This window comes from Anolis sagrei, chromosome 2 (genome assembly GCF_037176765.1).
Source record: "Anolis sagrei isolate rAnoSag1 chromosome 2, rAnoSag1.mat, whole genome shotgun sequence".
NCBI classification, from domain to species: Eukaryota; Metazoa; Chordata; class Lepidosauria; order Squamata; family Dactyloidae; genus Anolis; species Anolis sagrei.
This window is the reverse complement of record NC_090022.1, coordinates 109,423,114-109,449,453: the sequence shown is the minus strand read 5'-3', so window position 1 is coordinate 109,449,453 and position 26,340 is coordinate 109,423,114. Positions and strand designations below refer to the sequence as shown.

Genomic DNA, 26,340 nt, shown 5'->3' with positions numbered 1-26,340 from the left:
ACTCAAGATGCCCAAATGTGAACACTGACGGAGTTTGGGGAAAATAACATTGACATTTGGGAGCTGTAGTTGCTGGGATTTATAGTTCACCCACAATCAAAGAGCATTCTGAACCCACAGATTTGGGGCAAACATTCCACACAGAACCCCCATGACCAACAGAAAATACTTAAGGCCATGCAGTCCAACTCCCTTCACCAGGGAAAGAAAACATAATCAAAGCCCTCCTGACAAAGAGCCATACAGCCATAGATATAGAGAGATAGATTGATAGATATGGTTCACACACACAGAGACTGTATAGATTTGAAAGGGACCCCTAAAGAAGGACAATTTGCATATTCCAGAGTAGGCAAACCAGACAATCTCCACATCAACACTGACAAAGAAACAGCAAGAAATATTGTTTACCCACAAGCAGAAAGAAAATACATATTTTAGAAACCAACACTTTCTCATTACTTTATTTTCCATATCAACAGACTGGGCCACAGCAACGCGTGGCAAGGGTTAAATGAGGGTTCTTGTTAAAATTAATTTCTAAGCAGGTGGAGGTTGATTGGACACCCCTCAAGGCGGCACCCTACTCCCTCCCTCTTCTAGGCAAAAACAACACACGGCACGCCCCGAAACCTCACGCCAAGCTGGAGAAGAGGGTACCGCCTCACTTCCGCAGTTCCCTATTGCGCATGCTCCAGGGCTAACCTCTGATTTGCGGAGCGTGCCGCCGCTTGAGCTTTCGGATTGGTTGGTTGGGCCCACTTAAGAGAAGGAGGCGGCAGTGTGGCTTTTTGAAATCCGTTCTCTCTGCTCCGCGGGCCCCACCTGGCTGGCCTGGCCCCGGCATGTCCTTCCCCAGGGCCCCGCTCCGCCGCTTCAACGAGGCTCCCGGTAAGCCAGCGGGGCTTCTGTTCCCTCGCCTTCAGAAGGGGAAACGCTGGGCAAGACGTTGCTGCCGGGTGCGTCTACGCTGCAAAATTAAGTCAGTTTAACATCACTTGAACGCTATGGAAAGGCACCAGCACTCTTTGGCAGAGAAGCGTGAAGGCCTTGTGCAACCATAACTCCCAGGGTTCCGTAGCATTGAGCCCATGGCCGTTCAAGTGGTGTCAAACTGCATTAATGCTACAGTGTAGCAGACCCACCTGCGGTCTCTGTAGGTTTGTGTCCCGCCCAAGCCATATAACACTGCCTGAAATAGTGGCCTCGCTTGAGGGGTGAGTCTTACCCTGCTTTCCTCCTAATACAGAAATAGATACAGATATTATTATTATTCTACATTTATACCCCGCCCATCTCACCTCAGTAGGGGACTCAGGGCGGCTTACAATCCATGGCATACAATGCCACATTACACATATAATAATAAACAAAACATATCAGTTTAAACAATTAACATATCAATTCAAGCATACAATAATAAACATGGTATAATAATTTATTTATTTATTTATTTATTTTATTTGCTTTATAATGTAAATATAAATACAATAAAAAGCTTAGAAGTAATTCAAATAGAAATACGATAAAAAAGCTTAAAAGTAAACATACAATAATTTAAATATAAATACCAAAAAAGCTTAAAAGTAAAAGTAATATGCCGGGTGTTTCAAAGCAAGTATATTTCACCCTCTTACAATTACACAACAAAGTTACAAACGGTTTAATGAATTATTATTTACTAACTCCACTGCTGTTGTTGGATGATTCAGCTGTATGCCATTTTGAGAATAGCTGACCTTGCCATCTTGCAAATGACAGGCTTGGGGCAGTCAGTGCGCTGGGAAAAGCATCAAGCCGTCATTATTTGAAACTCTGTGCCCAGCCCTTTGAAGGGGTAAGGTAATATGTTTGTGACACTATTTTCCCTTGCCACTGTAAATAATAGATTTTGGTCTTGAAAGTAAATCCCAGTGTTGTGTCCAACTCTGGGGGTTGGTGCTCATCTCCATTTCTAAGCCGAAAAGGCAGCATTGTCCCTCCAAGGTCAGCATGACTGCCTGGAGCACTGTTACCATTTTCCAAAATACCACCATGCCTAAAAAAGGCAATAGTGAGACCTATGTTGAAGAAGTCCCTAGAATCCATGGTTTTGAATAACTACTGGCTAATTTCTAATCTTAACAAACACAAATCTTCTACAAGTCGTAGTACATAAATCACAAAGGAAAATGTTTTTTTCCAGCTTATATAATACAATATTAAATGTATAACCAACTTATATGATGCAGCATTGAGCAATATACCATGAACAAAAAACTTGTTTATAATATAATAATAATAATAATAATAATAATACTATTTGTACCCCGCTACCATCTCCCCAAGGGACTCAGTGTGGCTTACATGAGGCAAAGCCCACAGCACATCAATAAACAAAGGCAATAACAAATAATCAATACAAAACAGTTAAAATAAAACTCAAAAACAAAAAATACACAATAAACAATAACAATAACATACAGCATTTAAAAACCTATGGCCGGGTCAAATGTAATAATTAAAATTTAAAATGCTGGGCATTAACAAGGTAGGGTAAACTAGGATAGGGTTTTCAAAGAAAGTTGAGGGCGCGCAGACAATCCTAAATCAATATTAAAGTGCATTTGAGGACATATTGCTTAGAGTTTTCCTTATTCTGGAAGGCACACTGGAACAACCATGTTTTCAGGCTCCTCCTAAACACAGCCAGCGCTGGGGCATGTCTAATGTCCTTAAAGAGTGAATTCCAGAGTCGAACGACCACCACCGAGAAGGCCCTCTCCCTCGTCCCTACCAATCATGCCTGCGAAGGAGGTGGGAGTGTGAGCAGGGCCTCTCCAGATGATCGAAGAGATCGTGTGGGTTCGTACACAGTGATTTTACATCAGTAACAAGAGTAGAGTCTTTCTTGCTGTAAAGCAGACTTCTCTTAAGGGCATAAGATCCCTTACTTTAGAGAAAGATACTCTTGAGTGGAGTTTCCAGTCCCTTGTAAGAGGATATCCATGTAGAAGATTTCCAGACCGGTTTCGACTAACGTCTTCCTCAGGTGGAGAAATGTGAAGAGTACAATGAAGTGGACATCAAGTTCTCAAAAATAATAATTCTTCCTCGGGTGGATAAGAATACAATGAAATGGTGGATCTAAAGATAATATACACAGGTGGCTAGAACATGTCCCAAAAGGGATAAATATTTCCAAATGTTGTTAACATGTAACGCGTATATACCATAATTTCTAATCTTCCCTTCCTGGGCAAAGTTCTAGAGTGAGTGACGGCTTCTCGGCTCCAGGAATTCTTGGGTGATACTGATTATCTTGATTCATCGCAGTCCGGTTTTAGGCCTGGCTATGGTACGGAGACGGCTTTGGCCGCCTTGGTGGATGACCTCCACAGAGAGCTAGCCAGGAGGAGTGTGCTCTTGATGATTCTCCTGGACATCTCAGTGGCTTTTGATACCATTTACCATGTTATCCTTCTAGGGCAACTCTCCGGAAAGGGTCTTGGGGGGCATTACTTTGCAGTGGCTCCGTACCTTCTTGGAGGATTGCATCCAGTTGGTGAAGCTGGGGGACACCTGCTCAGACAACTGGCCATTGACTTGTGGGGTCCCACAAGGTTATATTCTATCTCCCATGCTTTTAAATATCTACATGAAACCACTGGGTGAGGTCATCCAGAGGTTTGGTGTTCAATGCCATCTGTACGCAGAGGACACTCAATTCTACTACTCCTTTCCACCAAATTCCAAGGAAGGCACCTGGATCCTGAAACAGTGCCTGGCAGCTGTGATGGACTGGAAGAGGGTTAACAAGTTGAAGCTTAATCCAGAGAAGACTAAGGTCCTCCTGTCATGAGGCCCATCACGGTATTGGGTGGTTACCTGTTCTTGAAGGGGGTAACACTCCCTGAGGACACAGGTCGGCAGTTTGTACATTTAAATAAAATGTTCAGATCTAATTTGCCAAATAGTCACTGTTGTATGTTTTTATGTTGAATGTTTTTATATTGTGTAAATGCTATTTTAAATTGTAAGTCGCTCGGAGAAAGCGACTAATTAAGAAGTGAAGTTTGGGAATCCTCCTGGATTCAGTGCTGATGGTTGATTTTCAGGTGTCGGCAGTGGCCGGGAGGTCCTTTGCACAGTTAAAGCTTGTGCGCCAGCTGCAACCGTACCATGAGAAGTTGGACTTAGCCACAGTGGTCCATGCCTTGGTTACATCCAGATTAGACTATTGCAATGCACTCTATGTGGGACTGCATTTGAGGACGGCCTGGAAACTGCAATTGGCATGAAGGTCTGCAGCCAGGCTTCTAACAGGAGCCAATTATAGAGAATGCTCCTATTAAAGCAGCTCCTGGCTGCCGATAAGTTTCTGGTCCCAATTCAAGGTGCAGGTTATGACTACAAAGCCCTAAAAAGTTCGGGCTCTGCCTTTCTTGAGGATCACATCTTCCCCTATGAAACGGCATGGGTTCTAAGATCTGTCAGGGAGGCCCTCTTCATGCTTTCAGCACCGCAACAAGCAAGGTTGGTGGCAACGAGGGAGAGAACCTTCTTGGTGATGGCACCCCAACTTTGGAACTCCCTCTCCAAGGAGATTAGGCAGATTCCCACTCTATCCTCCTTTCGCAGAGACTTGAAAACTTGGATGTTCCAGCAGGTTTTTGAGAATGATTAGTCCCTAGGCACAGTTCCCAGGTGATCAAATAGTACTCTGTCCTGCACTTCATCCACTCCCCCTTCCCTGTAATTTGCTATTTGCACTATCCCATACCCAGCCTTTTTATAGATAGCCCACATCCATTTAATAACCTTGGAGGTCTTCCTGAACCTCCACTGATGGAGCTACAATGAAACGGGTTTTTAATGTTTCTATCTGCAATGTATTTTAGCAGAATTTTCTTTACTTTTTTCTATTTTTATGATGTTTATGTTATTTTTAGTTGTTATTTTGTCTATTAAGTTTATAAGGATATTAGGTGTTATTTTGATGAAATTGTCTGTATGGTTCCTTTCTGACAATTGAATGTTGCCTTACATGTTGGAAGCCATCCTGAGTCCCTTTGGGTACATAGGGTAGTATGCCAATAATTATTATTTTATTATTAAGGAGAATCGATCATGTATATACTGGAAGGGCAATTTCTCATTCGAGAAGTCAGTGATTTGCCCATAGATGATCCAACACTAGGTGTGTCTTGCTCCAGGGAACTGGGTAGCAAGTGATGGCACAGATGTTGGGCATAAACCTTTGTTGCCATCAGGCAAAATACACACATAATCTAGCCTGGTACAAGAGAACTTCATGTTTGTTGACAGCACTAATAAATAACCGCTGGCTGCTGTCCACCTCATTAAAGTGTGCATCTTTGCTGTCACATCTAAAACAATGAGGCTTCATCACTGATTTTGATTAATATTTATACCCCTGCCCACTCTTTCTAGCTTGTGCACCACCACCAGGCTCTTACGATGTTAAAACTTCAGACCCCTCAAAAGGACCTGTATCTTTTGAAAAGTCTGAACGATTCAGAGTACAAACAGGTGAGTAACCAAACTATGAATGGCAAGTCCCCTTGCATAGTGTCGTTGCTTCTTTACCATTAACACATTTCTGTTTTCTGGTTTTTTGACACGCATGGAGAGTCTCCATTCTGAACTTTCATTGTGTTTCTGAATACGTGCATTGTTTTCATGTAAATCTTCATGTCTCTTTCCAGTTTGGGTTGCAGTTTTCTGTAGGACTATCATAAGATTTACTCTCTTTGAAGTAACTGTGTCCAGTGCTGTAAATCATCAACTTGTTTTCCTTTGAATCCTGGTCAGTTCAGATGATGGACATAATTTAACATAATTGGTTATTAAATTGTATCCTGCCTTTTTCTGGCCATGGGACCCAGGATGAGTTACAACAAATTAAAACAGTTTAAAAATTACACTGAAACAAAGTAAAAAGGATAACACATTACTATAAAGATCTTTCATCTACAGTAAATTAAGAGCTTAAGAGGTTGTAGTCTGGTGGTAAAAAGAGACAAGAAAAGTAGCCAACCAAATCTGCCATAGAAGAAACTTCCATATCTTGGGAGAAATCACTTGAAAGACTCCTGTGTTCTCACCAAATGTAGATGTGGTGGTGATGATGGGAAGTGAGGAAGTTTTTCCCTGAAGATTTGAGAAGTCAGGTGTTGGTTTTAATTGCTGTATCTCTAAATAATTTAATGCGTGGTGACCACTGACTGCTTGAATGTTTTTTTTATACTGTTATTATATTGCTGTTAAATTGTATATTTATGTTTTCTGATGTGGGCGCCATGGGGTGCTGATTTGTTAACCGTCCTCAGTCCCTCTGCAGTCCCTCTAACATTTATGGCTTGAAAATATTCCAAAAAACATTTTGTAATTTTATGAAAGGGACATAATGTTACTGTGCCATTATATATAATTGAGATAGGACGGGATATAAAAGCCTGAAATAAATTAATAATAAATATCTAAGACTGCTTTCTTGCATAAACTTCTTTGATCTTGTTTTGGTCCACTTGGAATCTGCTGAGAATCACAAAGTTGGGAGAGACCACAAGGGCCATTCAGTCCAACCACATCTTGCAAATGAAGGAACGTACAATTAAAACAATCCAGACAGAAGGCCATCTGGCCCCTGTTTTTAAAACTTCCAGAGAAGGAGACCACCATGCTCCGAGGAGGCAGCATATTCCACTGTTCAGCAGCTATCTTCTCCTAATGTTTTGGTGGAATCCCATTTCTTGCAATTTGAAATCATTCTAACATTTATGGCTTGAAAATATTCCAAAAAACATTTTGTAATTTTATGAAAGGGACATAATGTTACTGTGCCATTATATATAATAAGACCTGAGCAACCATGGATTTTGGTATCCATGGAAGTCCTTGAACTAAACTATAGCAGATACTGAAGACCCACTGTACTTAGTGTTTTTGCGTTCCCATTTAAGTCTACAGAGTGAGCAACTGGAATATAATCTGGTGGTAATATTTTGATAATGAATAACTAAATGTCTCACATAGGTGCCTCTTTGTCTTTCATAGGAGATGTTGAAACTCAGCCGAATAGAGGTCATATGAAGCCTCCACCTTCTCCAGCAAATGGAAGAAAAGTGACACTTCAGAAACCAAAAAAAGTATGATTAATTATGGCTATTTTTTCTTTGTTGCCATTGTCCTTTATTGTGCCTTTAAAATTGACAGAGATAGAAGTAATTTGTCCCTTTAAAAAGTTTGTAATTTGCCTTGGAACATAATGGATAACACCCAGACAATAGAAGTTGGTGTAACTTGTTGAGCTTGTTGTTATTATTTGCTATCAAGTTTACTTTGGATCCCATGAACAAGATATTTCCAAGCATTTTTGCTCTTAAAAGTTCAGAACTTAACCAAATTCTTAGCACTTTCCAATTCAGAAACAAAGATTATTTTTTTAGTCACTTCTTTTGGAAAATGGCATTCATAACCTTTTAGAAAAACACTTTTTGGAGATCATAACTTTTTAAGAAAAGCATGACCTTTTAGAGAAGAACCAAAAACCCCTTAGAATAGGATCTTATACACACACACATACCCATAAAACAACTTGTTTTATATCATGCACTCAAGGGACAAAAAAGAAAAAAAATAACATATTCGGTTTACTTATAACCTTCATGTGTTCAGCATACACAGATACAAAACTTATCAGTCCAGTTTCAGATATGTTTGAGATAATCCTCTGTGCCATCCGGCCAGGATGCGTGTGATCTGAGGTCTGAAGTAGTCTGTACTGATCATGTGGTCTGCAACCCCTTTTATAACTTCTCAGGATAGAATCATAGAATCAAAGAGTTGGAAGAGACCTCATGGGCCATCCAGTCCAACCCCCTGCCAAGAAGCAGGAATATTGCATTCAAATCACCCCTGACAGATGGCCATCCAGCCCCTGTTTAAAAGCTTCCAAAGAAGGAGCCTCCACCACACTCCGGGGCAGAGAGTTCCACTGCTGAACGGCTCTCACAGTCAGGACGTTCTTCCTTGTGTTCAGATGGAATCTCCTCTCTTGTAGTTTGAAGCCATTGTTTTGCGCCCTAGCCTCCAAGGAAGCAGAAAACAAGCTTGCTCCCTCCTCCCTGTGGCTTCATCTCACATATTTATACATGGCTATCATATCTCCATAGAGTAAAGAAATCTGCATATCAGGACATACATACAGGAAACAGTAAGCAACAGAATCATTGATAGACATTACTAGAGAAGGTTTGAAGAAGGTTGTCATTTCTAGCAACTGCATCTGGAATTAAGCCTTTCTCTTTTCCTCTTACCTCCAACTTTTCCCAGTTTTATGACCAGCATTATTTTTCTCTCTAATAATTTACTTTTTCCCATAATATAAATGGAGGCTATTATATATAAGTCATTTGGGTTTCTAGTGATGGCTGTCAGAATTTTATTTGTTTTGGCAGTCTATAGAACTTAGAAAACTCTTTGTATACTACATTGGTTACGTGGTTACTGATTTTATTTTAAGTGAAATGACATACATTTATTCTTGACTTCTGAAATGTTTACTTTTGAGGTAAAGGTTTTTATAAAATATTTTAAATTTGAAAGTTAGTGCATTAATAACAAAGCACTGTTAAAATAACAAGTCACCCTAACAAGGTACCTTAGAAGAGTAACAATTAACATATTTTTGAAACATAATAGCTAAAATTCTGGTAACAGTAATTTGTTAGGCAAATGTGGAGAGATAAAGTATCAGACAAAATTCATACAAATACATTATTTTAGGTAACTAATATGGTTGAAGACAGTACCCTAATCCATAATTTACCATATTAACTCAAATGTAATGTGCATCTTTTTTGGCTAAATTGCTTAGTTGAGACAAAGTTGTGTATTACATTTTATTGTGCATTACAATCACATGCCAAAACTTTGCCCCTCCATTAGGCAGAGACTAGCAAACTCACAAGCCTTGCCCTGATGGAGGAGCGGAGCCGGCTTCTCAGTTGGCCTCTTCCAGCCCTCGCTGCCCTTCCCTTGCATTCTCCCCTCTTTCCAGTTTGGAAAGAAAGGGAGAAGCCCCTTTCTTCCCTTGCCAGGCTTCCCTGTTTTTTTCCAGTTTGGAAAGAGTAGGAGAATCACCCTTCCCCCCACCCTGGTCACCCTTGCCAGGTATTTTGGATGAGATAATTGACACATTTTAGTTTTGTAGAGTTTCATTTCTGTGGATTTTAAACAAATCCAACATTGGTCTGACTGTTGGAGATCTCCTTCTAGATAAACTGTTTATATTTTTTAAAGTTGCCTTCATTGAAATGTACGAGATATATATATTCATTTTTAGTATTTTAAATATTAATCTTAATTTAGTTTATCTTTTTTCATTCAAAGCTAAATAGCTCTGGAATGAAGGGTGAAAAGGATTTGACTGTCTTGAAAGATATGAAGAAACAAAAGGAGCTAGAAAAAGAGGTAATGACACTGTCTCCTTTAATGAGACTCACAGCTAAGTTTGTCTCCAGTTCTAAGGCATCAATAATTTAATTCTCTTGGAATCCCTATACATAATGGTTGTCTGCTTTTTCTTTTCAGTTTTAAATCTCACAATTAATCAACATGGAATTAAAATGTTTATCTTGACATTGGTAGTAACACAGTATACCAGATCTCATAGGCTATTCCCATTCTCTTCTGGCTTTCATATGATGGATAAATAAGTGACTAAACCAATTTCTGCAACACAAGAGGAACAGTTACAGGCTGTCCTGAGTTCTGCCGTATCTATCTGGCTTCTTGTTTTTACTTGTTATGTTTCTTTGTAAACCATCTTGAAGCTACTGAGAAACAGCAGTGTATATATGTGAGAGATAAACAATGATTACTTTCAGCGGGTGACTACAGAGTTCTCAAAATGTATTGTTTTCATTGTATTGTCGAAGGCTTTCATGGCTGGAATCACTAGGTTCTTGTGGGTTTTTTCGGGCTATACAGCCATGTTCTAGAGGCATTTCTCCTGACGTTTCGCCTGCATCTGTGGCAAGCATCCTCAGAGGTGTGAGGTCTGTAGAATCAGTGGCAGAATATCTTGTCCTACCGTGCCATTTTACAGCTGGATGAAATCATGAGTCAGCAATTTGAATCACAGTGTCATCAATATATTGATGGCACACGCCTGTGTTTAAATAGTGCTTGGATTGTGCACAATCCAAGCACTATTTAAACACAGGCGTGTGCCATCAATATATTGATGACACTGTGATTCAAATTGCTGACTCATGATTTCATCCAGCTGTAAAATGGCACGGTAGGACAAGATATTCTGCCACTGATTCTACAGACCTCACACCTCTGAGGATGCTTGCCACAGATGCAGGCGAAACGTCAGGAGAAATGCCTCTAGAACATGGCTCTATAGCCCGAAAAAACCCACAAGAACCTATTGTTTTCATTTATAGTGTCTTAAAAAAAGGACTTGGTCCCAGTGGAAGGAATGGGATTCCTTAAGTGTTTTACCAGTTGATTGACTAAGTCTACCTATTTGGATTAGCGGTAGGACTTAAACTGCGTGCCACCTGCTCTTTTGCACACATAACACACAGTAGAATGCTTAGGATCATTTTCCTTCTATAGTAATTTAATAATTTTACACCTGTTTGTGTAGATACAATTGTTGATTGGAGAACGAAGCCAGCAGGATAAAAGGCTGCGAGCCCTGGAGGAAGACCTAGCAAAGGCTGAATCAAAACTCTGTGCTGTAGTGAGGAAGAAGACATCTCTCTTGGCAAATGTTGCTTCTTTGGAAAAGCAGCTTCTAGATTTGAGCAGAACCAATGAACTTCTCAAAACAAAGGTGTGTATAATAAAGGTCCTTGTGACTCCTGTAGTGTTTGCTAGCAGCATAAGTAGCTACTTTCTCTTCACAATTTCTGACACTTTGTGCCTGAAAGAATCCACTGATGTTAATGCATGACTTGGCACAAATAAGTGAATTTTTTTCAGAAGCCTGATTAATTCCTTTTTTACTTCAAAGGGGATATGCATTCCTTTCTCATTTTTTTCCTTGCTGGCACTGTTATATTTGTTGATTTCTTAGCTTGAAAATATTATTATTCAGATAACACTCAGAATTCCATTACAAGCTGCCCAATGAATTGGATCAGTTATGGTAATATTTAGTCCAAGTAACCCCTCATTCCTTCAGCATAGTGTAAATGTCTGCAGGTGAAACTACACTATTGAAAGCCTTATACCCTGCACAGTACTGAATAGCCTCTGAAACTTTTTGGTCATTCTGGGCTTTGCAGTGAGCAGACAGGGTCAGAGAAGCATCTAGCTCAGGCATGAGCAAACTTCGGCCCTCTAAGTGTTTTGTACTTCAACTCCGGCTGTTAGGAATTGTGGGAGTTCAAGTCCAAAACACCTGGAGGAGCGAAGTTCGCCCATCTCCAATAGCCAAATGCGATTGGGTCTTTAATTTGTTAAAATAGCCTGTCACACTTGGGATATATTGGCACTGTTGTCATCATTTCATGCCTGGCTACTGGGGAGCATGACTGGATATTTCTGTAATCCTATCTGCTTACTGCAAAGCACAGAATGTCTGTGTGGTGGCTTTGTAGGTTGAACAGTAAAACTGTTACGTAAACTTTGGGTACGATGGAAATGGAATGACAACCCCAGCAATGCTTGAAAAATGCTATCTACATGTACAAGGGATTCGTACATGTATGGATGTAAGTCAACATTTGAGTATATTTACATAGCTGCAACCACAGATAATGACCAACAGACTTCATGTTTCTCTTTAATGTTGAAGTTCAAGGTGAGATTTCTATAATTGTCATCCTGCATTAAACAATGGCATAACACAGAGACATACATGTTCTTACATATGTTTAATTTCTCAGTTCCACATGCATATGTTGGGAATAAATGTCACTGAACACCAAGGGACTTAATCTTAAATAAAATAATTTACCCATGCTGAAGTTAGTGGTTTGGCAAACAGTTATCATTGGCTTGATTGTCCTTCGCAATCTCTTCTCAAGGCTGTTTCTGAAATGATTTGGTCAGATAGAAATTTGAAAGCAAAACTTTCCCTGTCTCTCTTTCCCCCACTTCCTCTCCCTCCCCTTCCCATTTAAGTGTTTTGAAGGTGGGACACAGAAAAAAATGAGCACTCTAATGGTAGAATTAATGAAACTCAGACACCGTCTGAATGCAAAAAAGGTGAGTACTGTCAGGATAATTGCAATTATTTTATATATGTTTTTCAATGTGTTAGTATTGTATTTCAAGATGTATTCAGTCATGTTCATTTTTGTTCACATGTGCAGCAAATTGTTATTGTTACAAAGTTACAGGCCAGACAGTAGAATCTTTGAAACTGTGATAACATGAATTCCTTTGCTCTGAGAAAAATAGGGAGTGTACCAGCCAGAACATAAGACAGGAGGGCGGATTTTCTTTGTCTGTGTGTTTAGAGCTGTACTTTTGTCAGTCGCCATTTTCAGCCATCAAGATGTAGTCGCTTTCAGTAAAGTTTGTTGTTTTTGAAACCTAAGAAGTCTGCAGTGTGATAATTGATCTGGAAACCTCAAGTACTCTGTGCATGACCCAGGTGTCTCACTCTGACAAGTACCTATTTTTATAACATCTGCATGCTGCTTTGAGTCAGGCTGGCATGAGAAGTAGACATATAAACAATTTGAATTATTTAAAAATAACACGAGAAATAGTCATTGAGCAACAGAAAGAGCAAGGGGAATAACTATTAGGGAGCGAGGTTACAGTAGAACTACTAATTATTTCTGTTACATCATCTATGGTCAGTTTGATAGATGGCATGAATCAGTGCTGGCATGCTAGAACCTCTGTTTTGTTTTTTTGTTTTTTTTCCTTTGTGAATCTGAGACAGGCAGTGTTTACTGAGGCAATAATTTACTGGGTCTCAAGAAACTCTGTTCTGCAATGATATTGCTAGATTTCTTCCCGGCTCAACAAAATTTGCATGACCGTAGGCAGACTCAATGAATTGTTCATGATCTTAATCTTGATATAAAATTTAAATGTATGCCACTCTGAAGTCTAAATGCCATGAATGATACAACGTAAATGTTCTAGCCTTCTGTGTAATCCCTGTCAATGTGCTTTCAGGTCACCTTTGTTAGACAGAGAGACATGGAGTCGAAACCAAATGCAACCCAAGAACCCATGGAACATTCAAAAGAAAACGTAGCACAGCTGGAAGAGCAATTGTAAGTCAAAGGGGACATTTTCCATGTTAAGTCTTGTCTTAATTATAATCTAATAAAGGCAAAGATAAATATGGCAAATTATCATTGGTTTCTGAAATAGCCATACTTATCTAGCCACCTTTTGGAACTGAAATATCATTTTACCCATTACCTATTTCAGGCTTTAATTGTGTGTGGGGCTAGAAGGCTGTGACAAGTAGTTGAAAACTTTAGCTCATACTTACCAATATGCTGCATTGTATACTATCCCAATGCAAGTGTGGGGATCATGTAATCTTTAGATGTTGTTTGATTTACCTCCACAGTTACTTTCAGTATAAACAATGGGAGGCTATGTTGGAAGTTGCAGTCTAACATGAACTTGAAGATGCTATAATTCTTACCACTGCCCTAATGCAATCTGATAAGGCATATAACAATTACAGTGTATGATAGTGGGAAAGATGCTGCTGCACAATAGCATTCATATGAGAGTCACTTCTTAAATTGATTCTTTGCTATGCATATTTTCTCAGTTTTTATTGAAGGACTGCTATCACTGACTTGATCCTCCCATTTGGCCAACTTAGAACTTAAAATACATTTTACTCAATCTAAAGGATATTTCTGTGTTCTTCTTGTCTTCACTTTAGGGTGGAAATTTATAAACAGGCCGAAGAGAAATATGATTCAGCAAAGCTTATGGAATATATTACAGAGCTTGGGTAAGTCAAGAGTACTAAAACCCTAATTTGGCTTATTAAAACAATCTTAGGACTTCCTTCATACATAGAAATAGTTTATGATTACATTTTCACATGCTCATTTGTTGAAGAGTAAATCTATGGGCATCCATAGCAGTGATATCCTCAAGCTATGACACTGTGTGTGAGTCCTAACATTAGTTTCTGACTTTCACCAAGATAAGAACTGGATTTGTGTTGATACATTTGCTTTCAGGATATAGAAAATTGCCTCTTATAATACCATATAAATCATGAACATAGCAGGCAGGAAATGTGCACGAGGCATGGTTGGAATATATTTGCATATGGATGATGATAGGTGGAGAGAGAAAGTGGGGCGCTGTAAGAATTATATGATGAGAGGCAGGAGAAAAATGTCAGGATTAATGATGGAAAAAGACAGAAAAGTGAAGCACACTGAAAGGAGATCATAAACTACAGTGAAACAAGCTATTATGCGTCTTATTTCTCCAACAGGAATGTTGCAGAAGAAGCGGATAATAAATACAATCTAGATATTGCCCATTTAGAGGAAATAATAAAAGCCAAGAATAAGGACATTGAAGCATTGCAAACTGCTCTTCAACAGAAAGAAACAATGCTATCAACACAAGTAGAAGAGATGAATAAGAAATGCAAGATAAATGAAGAACAAAAAGGTGGCTTCAAATATATAATGTGCTTTGGTGAAACCTTTTCTGTTTTAAAGAAAGGTCAATTTGGTTTCCATTAGTTAGTCTTTGAATTTCAGCTGGCAGATACATTAAAGTTTGTACGTACTCTATTCTTCACTTTTCCATCAAAAACTCACCATCAAATCCTCTTTAACACTGAAGGCACCTATGTAAATGCTAAGTAGCCCAGTTTATCAAACATTCTTTAACAAAATGAATGTCAATTCCTAACTGATGCCTTTAAAATGTTGACACCGATTAGGGTTGAATTTCAAGGATATAATTTCACTAATAATAATGTATGGGCTGTAAGGTGTACATAGATTTGGAACACATTTTCTCAGAAACCAATATATATTAATTGTTTGCAATGCTGTATGCCCAAATTAAACTTCTGTTCAAATTTGCACTCAATCAAAGTCCTATGCTAACCCATAGACATGTTTTGGCTTTTGAAATGTCTCATGTATACTGAATTTCAAAAGGAGTTAATATTGCTGTTTTTCATAATAACTTTCTTCTGGACATATACAATGATTAAACATTAGGAAACAATAAGAAAAGAATTTTTGTTGCTTTAACAGAAAACAAATGAAACATTTAAAGTTCTAGATTGTTTTAAGGTGGTTGTAAATTTGATACTAGAAATAGAACCAGTCAAAGTACTTGCTACCTCTTTATTTTCAAAAGAGAGAATTCAGAACTCTAGAAGGAAAAAGTGCTGTCTGCCACATAGTTCTTTATTCGTTTAGTCACTTCCGACTGTTTGTGACTGCATGGACCAGCCCATGCCAGAGTTCCCTGTCGGCCGTCACAACCCCAACTCCTTCAAGGTGAAGCCAGTCACTTCAACAATGACATCTATTCATCTTGCCCTTGGTCGGCCTCTCATCTTTTTTCCTTCCATTTTCCCTGGCATCATTATCTTCTCCAAGCTTTCCTGTCTTCTCATTATGTGACCAAAGTACTTCATCTTTGCCTCTAATATCCTTCCCTCCAGTGAGCAGTCAGGCATTATTTCCTGAAGTATGGACTGGTTGATCTTCTTGTGGTCCAAGGCACTCTCAGAATAGTATACATAGTATACACTGTGGCATACAACAAATTGTTATTCTATTAGATGGCTCCATCCTATAGAATAACGGTTTGATGTATTCCACAGTGTGCACGTGTTCTGATTCACAATATCTCTATTTGTGTGTTTATTTTCTCCCTGTCAACCTACTTTGTGTAATCTTTGTTTCAGAGAAAATGCTAACTGAATATGAAGTAAACAAGCAAACTCTGAATGCTGAGATAGAATACTTGAAAGAACAACTGAATCTAGAAAAGCAGGAACAGCAAAAGCAGAAAGAAGCCTATAAGGTAAATAAGGCAAATTACTAAGGACTTGTTCTAGCTATTTTGTTTACAGAAAAACAAAAATCTGGGTGGGGATGAAGGCAGGGTGTAGGATAAATGTTAGCCACACTCCCTTCAGGTTTCCTATCGTGTGTCATTCTCAATAGTAATGGGAATATGATCAAGCAGATGAAAATCGTAGTGTATAGAGATAGATAGGATGTCTGGCTATTTTGGAAACTTCCTACAATTTATTATAGAAAATAACATCCATTAGAAAAAATGGAATGATGGAATTTCACTGCTGGAACAGTAGAATTGGGGAGGAGATGAGAATTAATTGGCCACATAAAGATTTGCATATACTCAGCCTCTAAGAAAGCACAACTGTTTGTGCAATTATTTTTATGGTGGCATATGTTTCCAACAGGATTCTTGTCATTTCTTTCCTTACGGCAGGATGACAAATTATTTTTGATAATAGTTAATTCACTCTACACAAACACTCCTTTTTTGCTTAATGTATTTCAGCAGATCTCGGCTACTACACAGCAGGAGCAGTTTGCTCTCCAAGAAGAGATGGTGAAAGAGAGACAGATTCTAGAAAGAGAACTGAGAGAAACTATGGATGAGGTGGATAAACTGCATGCTAAAGATGGTGAAACTGAGAAGCTATTGAAGGACTTGGAAGAAAAGGTGGAATCTCAAGCTGAGATAATAGCACAGCTTGAAGCAAAACTAGAAAGGTATGTTAAAAAGACAGTGATCTGAATGTTTGCCAAGATAATAGATTCACCCATTGCACTCTGTTCATTTGTGCTGGAAAATTAGGCCCCCTCTACACTGCCATATAACCCAGATTATTAAATCAGATAATCCACATTAGCTACTTTGAACTGGATTATCTGAGTCACGCTACCATATAATCCAGTTCAAAGCACAAAACCTGGATTTCATATATGGCAGTGTAGAAGGGGCCTTAAATGAAGCCCCAGAGAGGAATTGCACAGGAAAAAGGTCACTTGCATGATGAAGATAAAACCCATGGTTCTCATAAAGAGCACATGATGGGGGAAACCTAAGTCTGAACTAAACATTTCAAATTGCAGACAAGGTTGTATAGAGGAATAGTATATTCTCACTACTGATTGCCACTGATGCAGCCTGGGATGGGATGTAGGGGAGAGAACAGCAACCAGACTCTGCAGGACCTCATCCCTTTCCTTTTTTGTCATGTCTCATTTAGACTAAGCCTAAGGGCAGGAACTGTCAAAGCAAGAATTAAACTCATATAAATTGTTGGTGCTGCATATGAACAAGGATTTGGGATAATCTCAAATTTTCTTTTAAATTCTGGTTCTTCAGCTTAATTTTTTAAACTTAACCTGTGATTGTTAATTAAACTAATTATTTTATTCTTGAAGGATGGAAAACATGCCTTTTAATATTAGCCATGCTTGTATGTACATGTGTGCTTACTTATAATGTTGCCTGCAAAGTTTATTTTATTTTATTTTAAAAAATTATTTTAAAAAAGGAAAAATGGTGATATACAGAGCACACAACAGAGAGAGTAACAAACACAGACAGTACACTCCCTCCATCCCCACACCCACCACCTTGGACTTCCATCCTTGTTCACTTGGCGATCTGTATATGATCTATTATTTTTTTCTACCCAATCACTCTTGAGTATTTCTTATTCTCTCTTCCATTATTTAGCTGCAAAGTGTTTAATTGCCCCATTTTTTCTTTTTCATGTTTATGTGTGTCATCCCCCTTCTGTCTTCCTAGGGACAAGAAATAAACAAAAATTAGGTTTGGGATAAATAATAAATAAATGAATGAATGAATGAATGAATGAATAAAACTTTATTTGTAACCCGCCCTATCTCCCTGAGGGGACTTGGGGTGGTTTGTAACAAAAAGAATGGCAAACATTCAATGCCAAAAAACAAGCAACAAATCACATCAAAAACAATAAATAAAACAACATCAATATTTGACAACCAAGAAGTAACCAAAAATTAAAGATGGTTGGAGATGTAAAAATTCTGGAAATTATGGAGCTAAACACACACACACATGCACATACACCAAAATAAAAGGTTTGGGAAAATGAAAACATGCAGTATTTATCAGGATTTTAAAGTTACACAACATTTCTTTAAGTGATAGCACGATTAGTGCCTCAGGCCTAACCACAGGTGTCATAATTGGGGTGTGGTAGCCAGTGCTGAGACTAGTATATGGGCTGTAGTAACCCTGTGTTATTTAGATGAGGGTGGGAGGTTCGTGGATGAAGATAGAATTTGTTGTACATTTTGTAAATACTGTTTGTGCTATTGCTACAACTAAAGAAAGAAAAGCCTTCTTCCAGTTGAAATAAACAGCTTTGTGTCTGTGTTCTTGTAGAGACCACTTCATAGCAAGAAGGTATTTGGCTCCCTGACACAAGTGAAGAGTCCCTGACAGTATTAGCACACTACTGGTTGAAAGTATTGCTTTAGGAATGTAAAATGTTATAAGTATAACTTAATTTGGCATAAAATTATAATGCTTGATATGTTAAAATACAGTTTACTCAGACAATAATTACTAGTTGATTCTTCTTTTTAGAAAACATTTTTTCTTATGAACGGAGCTATAAGGTCCAGAACTTTAAGGAACATCTGAATTATAAGGGACTCTGATTTCACTACTTTAGGAGAATCAAGCAAGAAAACAAAATTAGTAAGAAGAAAACAAATGTGTAATGTGAGAGAGAGAGATTTAAAAAAAGAAAAAAGAAAAGTAGTTTCTCTTCCCAATTCTTCTGGAGTGTCAAGCAAGCATAACACACTCATAAAAAGAACTGAGAAATGCAAACAGGACCAGGAATTACAATGATTTGGTAGTGTTTCTCTGTTGTGTCTATTTTTCCCAAATGTGCCAGGGACAAATACCACATTTGTGTCCTTTGGCCCCAGCTATTCCACAGACTATTAGCCAAAGGCTTGTGCACTGATACCTGTCTGTAGACCTTTTCTATTTTTTCCCATTTACTCTAGCGCAAATTTTCAAATCTTTAGAGATGGTTTTATTTACAGACAAGAACTAAAATTAGAATGAGAGATGTCAAAAATGCTAGGTGCATACAGATAATTTCTACAAGCCAGAACCTTCAGTCAACAGTCTTAGAGTCCAAGGCAGCCTTTGGTTTAAGTATTATATCCCATTTCAGATGGGGAAAATATAAAAATAATTTTCATTTTGTCTATAAATCTTGGGGTTCTTAAAATGTTTATTTTACCTTTTTTTCCATGCAGGAAAAATGACAAGTTAAAGAAAATGATAGAACTACACAGTGATGCCATCGAGAAGAAACAAAAAGAGTATAGCACTGTCCTGTGTAAACTGGATGAGACCACTGCTGAACTTGAAATGTATGTAAGGCTTTGACTAGGAAATGGTTGACTCCACTTCTGTTACTATAGGTAGTGGTGGACATTTGAAAAATCCTGTCCTTCTCCTCATAGATACTATTCACAGATGACTGTTTCAGACACTTCACTTGTTAGTGGTCTTTATGTTCTCTAATGAAGCTTTACATACTGCACACATTTGGTCTGTGATGGCCATTTGTTACGAGTAGCTTTTGTCTGGAGTTTATGGTTATTCTTGTTACTGAGGTAAACTCTTGTCTGCCATTCTCATCATAGGAATGCAGCAAGTTGTCTTATACATTCAGTAACAACATTGTACCTACCTAACCCAATATTGATAGATCTAAGTCATAGCAGTTCAGCAGTTTTGGGCAGGTTTCTCTCCTAGCCCTATGTGAGACTGCATGACATAGCCAGGTCACTATGCAGGCACTAACTAGGCTTAGCTTCTTAAATAAAATTTAAAAAGGTTTTTTTTAGAATGGTTTGTTTGCTTTCATTTGTGTAAATAGCTTAACATTTTATTTATTTTAAGCATTTTACATTGATCAGTCAAGGTACATTTATTAGAGCAAGATAATTTCATAAAAGTTGTTAGGTAAATAACACTTTGTTTAACAACAGCACTTGCCAATAGTGTACTCGTCCAGGATGCATTCCTTTGTTTTGTTGTCTCTTTTGGTGCCAACATATAATTCAAGCGTCCATTACAAGGAGGAGGAAACACAACAGCCTGTAAATTGGTCTGAGAAGCTAATTGATGATAAACTAGTATTTTTCACTGAAGTGCAGAAGTCTCCAATTTCTAAATGGGACTCACCAAAGACAGTGAATTGTTTCAAAATAGTGCTAGCCTGTTCCTGCCCTCCACTCACACAATATCTGAATAATATTAATGAAAACCCACCTGTTTGGCACTGTTATGAGTTTCTAAATTATACTGCTTTTTTAAAAGATGTGTTTTCCAGTGTTGTATACTAGTTAAATGGAAATAACTGTAACTAAATCAATGAAACAATTTCAAATATTACCAGGAGTAATCAGGGTCATCTCCAAGGAGAATCGTGTGATTTGGCTCTCCCAGAGAAGGAACAGAGACCTGATCTCTTCACCCCATCTCTCAGTCTTTTTGCATTGCTTTTCCTATGCTTACAACAAGGTCTCTTGTACAGTGATTAGTCACAACACTTTAACTGTCATCACTATACCCTATGGAATCATGGGATTTATATATTATATATGAGGCAGTACTGGAGTTCTCTGCCAGAGAATTCTAAAAAACAAGCAAACAAACAGGAAACTAGAGATCCCGGGCCTCCATAATATGAGGCCATGACAGTTTAAGTGCTATAATATTACAATCTGAAAGAAGCCTATACATGATGTCCTAAAGCCTAGTACATAATTAATGAATCTCCCGCCAAGGAAAATATATCAGGCAAGTTCCCTAATTGCTCCTGCAGGAGCTATCTGGGAGCAAAGGCTTTGTTGCTGTACTGAGCAGCAAGCATGCTTTGTTCACCCTGCTCTTCCCAGGAACCTGAAGATGTTGGGCAGTGAATGACAACCTCACCAAAGCATCAGCCGGATATAGAATTTTTCAACTATCACATCAATTGGGGACTAGGGTTTGGTTCAGGTAGAATTTATCAGACAGTAGATCTGAAGTAGTATGAAGACAGTAAAAAAAGGAATGTAAATATTGTAATCTCTGTAGTTTCAAAGCTTGTGCAGAAAAGAAAATTGCATGCCTCAAGGAAGAGAAAATTACTATGGAGAAAAAACTACTTCAGATGAGTAAAGCAATCCATAAGAAGGTTGAAACATTGCAAGAGTTGCAGCATGCTAAACAGAAGGCAGAGGAAGAATATGCAAGGTATGGGCAGCAATAAGCAATGCACTATGTGGTTTTGATGAAGAAAATAATAATAGAGGGCATGTCACAATAGTCTTTTGTGTTCTATACCTCTGACTGAAACCTGTCTCTTAATTGAGCCAGGTCATAATACTGACAAAAATTATCCAAAGCTTAAATTGAATTTGGTTTCAGGTGATAATATATTTGTTCTGCACATAAATATAAGGGCATTTTTAGTAAATATAAATATACATACTTAATATATGTTGCATAATTCCTATTTCCCTTCACACCATGTTGCAATGTGGAAATAGTCCGTAAAAGTTGAACCTGGGCCTTAGGGGTCTAGCCAATAATTTCAGTAGTTGATAAATAACTACTTTTATTTTGAGTAATTTATTCAATTAATAATGCACTGTTTTATTTGTGTTTTTCAGCCTAAGATGATACTAATGTCCACCTGCATGTTAAAATACAAAGTTTTTCTTCTCTTTTCCAATGACTAGGATGCTATTGGATGCTCAGACAAAAATAGCATTGAAAGATGCAGAAATAAAACGAATCAAAGAATCAAGTGCAATGCAGCTTGGTGATCTACAAGCAAGATTAGAAGATCAAAGTGAAGATTTTAAGAAACAACTTGAAATAGAAAGGCATGTTCCATTAGTCTTGTTTTGGGTCATCCAATCAAAATATCCGAAGACAAATGAGTTGGGATTGTCAACGGACTCAACAAATAGAAGTTTTTTTAAAAAGATGTGTTCATATGCGGTATATTCTTCTTCTTTTTTCCTTAGGAAAACTATTGCAGAAAAATTAGAAGCAGATTATAAAGAGAGCACAGAATACTGGCGTATTCAATATGAAGCCCTGGCTAATAAAGTAAGACCTTTCCAGGTTAGTCCTTGAGCACAGATTCAGCACCCCCAGACTTACTAAATGTAAGCTGGAAAGTTTATGCTTCTGTCAGATGCTCCTGAAACCTAACTCTACTAATATGCAGTATATATTTATGGTTAGTGTTTGTATTATATTACTTATCTCATAGGAACAAAACTCTTCCCTTGCTAATGAAAAGATTTTTGATTAACAGTCTTCGGCAGTGAAGAAGAAGAAATCTACATATGGCAATTTCTCCTCCTACTATAATGGCCTGTGCCTTTCATATCTGCTTTGTGGAGTAGGGAGGTCTTTCCAAGACAGTGTAAGCTGTAGTGAGGCATGGGCTTGAAAGACTATATGGCATCACCCCAATGTTACATTGCTCCCCAAAGTCACTGTTGGACCAAAGAGCTTTTAACCAGTGAAGCAACACTAATGGGATCCAATTTTTTAAAAACCCTATTTGTTTAGAATTCCATTATGGACATATGTATGCTTAAATGTTCCTTAGACCTGCAGTTGTCCTTTTTTAAAGGACTATAGGAGTTAGTATTCCCTTCCCCTGTAGCATCTAATCTCCCATCCCAAATTATAAAGCCCCAAAGCTGCTTTGCATGGATATTCCATGTTTCATTGGAAGCAGGCAGAATCAGAGAAACATTTGGATTACCTCCCCATAGCCTAACCATGAAATCATGAAATCAGCTCAGAGATCTAGCAGGGCAGGCATCCTCAAACTATGGCCCTCAAGCTATTTGGGCCTTCAACTCTCAGAATACCTGACCATTGAACAAGCTGACTAGGGCTTCTGTGAGTTGGAAGCCCAAACAGCTGGTGGGCCGTAGTTTGAGGATGCCTGCACCAGGGCAGAGTTGAGACCCACAGTGTCTCAGCACAGATGTAATTCTGTGTCTGTAGATGTAGCTAGTTGCTTCTCCAAGCTTGGTTGCTCACCATGCAGTATAAAATGGCCACGCAAAGGAGCTTCAAGGGGATTAGGCATGGCTCAGTATGCCACAAGTTCACATGCAGATATTAATTTGCTGAGAAAATGTTGGAATGAGGCCATGATGTGTTGATGACTGTTGTTCAACATGTGTCAAATGTTACATTCAGCAACAATTGGATGCATATGAAGCAGAAAAGAATGCCCTTCTGAATGAGCATGGTGCTGCCCAAGAAGAACTGAACAAAATCAGTGATGCATATGCTAAGCTGCTTGGCCATCAAAATCAGAAGCAGAAAATCAAACATGTCATGAAACTGAAGGAAGAGAACACCCACCTGAAACAGGTTTGTGTGACTATATGATGTTAGAAAAAAATTAGGGAATTGCCCCTTGTGAAAGAGTTCTAATATAATGGCAAACAAATCCATAAAGTAGACCTAGGTTTCAGATGTTATGAATATGGACTAATTTTTTTAATGTCACATTTTGCAATATAAGAGTTAATTTTGCATTGTGATACTCATTTATTCTCAGGAAGTATCAAAGTTGCGCTGCCAGCTAGCAAAGGAGAAACAAGTTCAGGAAGAGCTCCAGGAGAAAATGCATCGAATTCAGGGGGTGAAACGATTTGATCCTTCAAAAGCTTTCCAGCACATTCCCAAGGAAAATGTTCCTCCCAAAACACCTTTTAAAGAAAGTGAGTGTCTCTAAATATATTTCATAAACTTGACTTTTTTTCAAGTGTTTAAATAATTTTTATCTGTCTATGGCAACATAGAACTTCTTCTCTGCAACTTACTGTATTATTTACTCTATAACAGGTAATGGAAGGAAAACAACCAAATTGCTTTCAACTCATCAGGAACAAATTTCCATGTAGGAGCTTCAAGGCAAGGATTTTGCTTTTGAAGAAAGTAATTGACCTGTTCTATGAAACATTGTGAATATATCTGGGTTGTCTCAAATTAAATGGATAATGTAGCTATCATTTTAAGATTTCTGTTTATATAATAAAGTAGTGAAGCATAACCTTTCAAACTGTATTTTAATTGTATTATAATTATACTATATTAAACAAACATTTTAAATTCAATATGAGACTTATTTCTTGAACATATTTTCCTGCTTTTTAATAACTTCAACAACTGTAAAATTGTAAGGATAAAATTTGAAAATAAAAGTAGTATCATCATTGTACAAAGCCCAGGAGTATTAAACAATTTTGATTTTAGGCATAGTTAAACTTTTAATGCCATATGATGGTCTCTACACGGACCCAGATATGCAAAGCCTCTGCTCTTAATACTCTGCCTACCCTAGTTCAAAAGTCAGTTTTAGAATACTATTACCCAAAAAATGTTGAGAGAGAACAAGTGAACACCAGTTGAATCAAGAATTCATTAAACAGAGCAAGTACCATAAAGACTGTTTATGTTACAGTGAAAGCAAGAGATGATAGTGATGAAGCAGAATGTATCTCTCTTCACCGTTAATGAAGATGCCGTTATTTGGTCCATTGACCAAGGTCTACTGGAAGTGACTCCCTCACCAGCATTGAAAAGACAATCGTCCTCATACAAAGAAATTATAAGCACTCTTAAAGAGAGGTCTGGCAGACTTCATCCAGCAGCTAAAGAGAACACTGATCTAACAGCAATTTTTTCAGATTATTTTAACAGATTATTGCCTTGATTCTGAATGAATATTTATAAATTATTTTATGTGTTTTATTTGTTTTAATGCTTATACAATAACAATTACTTTTAGTGGGGCAGGGAAGCATTTGGTGAATTTAATAATAATAATCCGAGGTGCTTTTTTGCAGGTGCTAATTAAGCTAATTATTGTATTTTTAAAACTATCAGTTGACAATTGTGCATAGGACGTATTGCCATGGATCGACCACCACCTGATCAGGTTTAGACTTATTGCGCCTATCTACCTCTGCAGGGGTGGTGGACCCATTAAAATGGTCCGTCCCAGGAGACTTATGGATCCAAATGATTTTCTGACGGCTCTTGGGGATTTTTCCGCCTCCTCAGTAAGTGACCCTGTCAAGGCTCTGGTCTCTCTCTGGGACAGGGAGATGACCAGGGCTATAAACACAATCACTAACCAAGCTCAACCAGCTCCTTGGTTCACTGAGGAGTTGGCAGCGATGAAACGAAAGAAGAGGTGGCTAGAGCACGTGTGGTGACGGAAGTGTAGCTGGTCAGTCCAAGCACGTCTAGATTCCTTTTAAAGGAGCTATGACGCGGCAATAAAGGCTGCACAAAAAACATTTCTTGCAGCCAATATTGCATCCGCTAAGAACCGTCCGGCTGAGCTGTTCCGAGTTGTCAGAGGACTATTAAATCCGCCCTAGAGCGAGATCCCTGACAACTCGGCAGATTGCTGTGAAGCATTTGCTAGATTCTTTGCGGACAAAGTTGCACTGATCCGTTCAGACTTTGGAGCCACATTAACAGCAGTATCTGAGGATGTAACACGAGCACCTGCGCTTGTCCGGTTTTAATAGATTCTTTTCAATTGGTTCAGGATGTGGACAAGATCCTTGGAGAAGCGAGGCCTACCACATGCATCTTAGACCCCTGCCCATCCTGGCTGATCAAAGAAGCCAGAGGGGGTTAATGCCTCCTTACAGGAGGGCAAGATTCCAGCCAGCCTAAGGCTGTCATAAAACTGCTATTGAAAAAACCATCACTTGACCCCACTCAATTCATCAACTATCGGCCAGTCTCCAATCTTCCCTACTTGGGCAAAGTCATGGAACATGTGGTGGCTTCGCAACTCCAGTGGTTCTTGGTAGACACTGATTATCTAGATCCGGCACAGTCTGGCTTTAGGTCGGGACATGGCACTGAAACAGCTGTTCAGACCTTGAACCGGTGCTTGGTCGCTGCGAGAATCCAAAAGTGAGAATCCAAAAGTGGCATGCTAAAACCTGGAACCTCAGTCACTGGCTGATACTGGATGAGAAACTCACTCCTGGGCACACAAAGACTGGGCGACTAGGACGGCACTGTACAGACTGCGTTCTGACACCATGAGATGCAGAACCAGCCTTATGAAATGGGGCTACATGCGAGTGTGGAGAAGAGCAAACCACAGACCACTTACTACAATGCAACCTGAGCCCTGCCACTTGCACAATAGTGGACCTTCTCACAGTGACACCAGAGGCACTCCAAGTGATCCGCTTCTGGTCAAAGAAAATTTAGCAT

At 38.6% G+C, this 26,340-nt stretch overlaps 1 protein-coding gene across 5 annotated transcripts; it reads left to right on the top strand.

Annotated features, from left to right (window-relative positions):
• The first annotated feature begins 753 nt into the window (after window positions 1–753).
• On the top strand, window positions 754–24,832 carry HMMR (hyaluronan mediated motility receptor). 5 transcript variants are annotated; one of them, XM_060764987.2, is made up of 18 exons: window positions 754–891; window positions 5,434–5,532; window positions 7,060–7,151; window positions 9,397–9,477; window positions 10,667–10,855; window positions 12,151–12,234; window positions 13,162–13,262; window positions 13,895–13,966; window positions 14,465–14,646; window positions 15,908–16,026; window positions 16,537–16,748; window positions 19,311–19,427; window positions 21,145–21,303; window positions 21,792–21,938; window positions 22,083–22,182; window positions 23,284–23,460; window positions 23,651–23,813; window positions 23,938–24,832. In XM_060764987.2, the coding sequence occupies exons 1-18, from the start codon at window positions 846–848 to the stop codon at window positions 23,994–23,996; spliced, it is 2,199 nt and encodes a 732-aa protein (XP_060620970.2). In that variant the 5' UTR covers window positions 754–845; the 3' UTR covers window positions 23,997–24,832. The 5 variants fall into 5 exon arrangements, with proteins under 5 accessions (XP_060620970.2, XP_060620969.2, XP_060620972.2 ...); XM_060764986.2 differs by having other exon boundaries at window positions 16,534–16,748; XM_067463728.1 differs by lacking the exon at window positions 754–891 and adding an exon at window positions 3,103–3,145 and having other exon boundaries at window positions 16,534–16,748.
• The last annotated feature ends 1,508 nt before the right edge of the window (window positions 24,833–26,340 follow it).

What these genes read in the sequence shown, in the direction of transcription:
- HMMR (XM_060764986.2), top strand. Translation starts at nt 846, where the DNA reads ATGTCCTTCCCCAGGGCCCCGCTCCGCCGCTTCAACGAGGCTCCCG. An exon ending in CACTTCAGAAACCAAAAAAA is followed by an intron (nt 7,152 to 9,396) that starts GTATGATTAATT and finishes TTTCATTCAAAG; the next exon opens with CTAAATAGCTCTGGAATGAA. An exon ending in ACCGTCTGAATGCAAAAAAG is followed by an intron (nt 12,235 to 13,161) that starts GTGAGTACTGTC and finishes ATGTGCTTTCAG; the next exon opens with GTCACCTTTGTTAGACAGAG.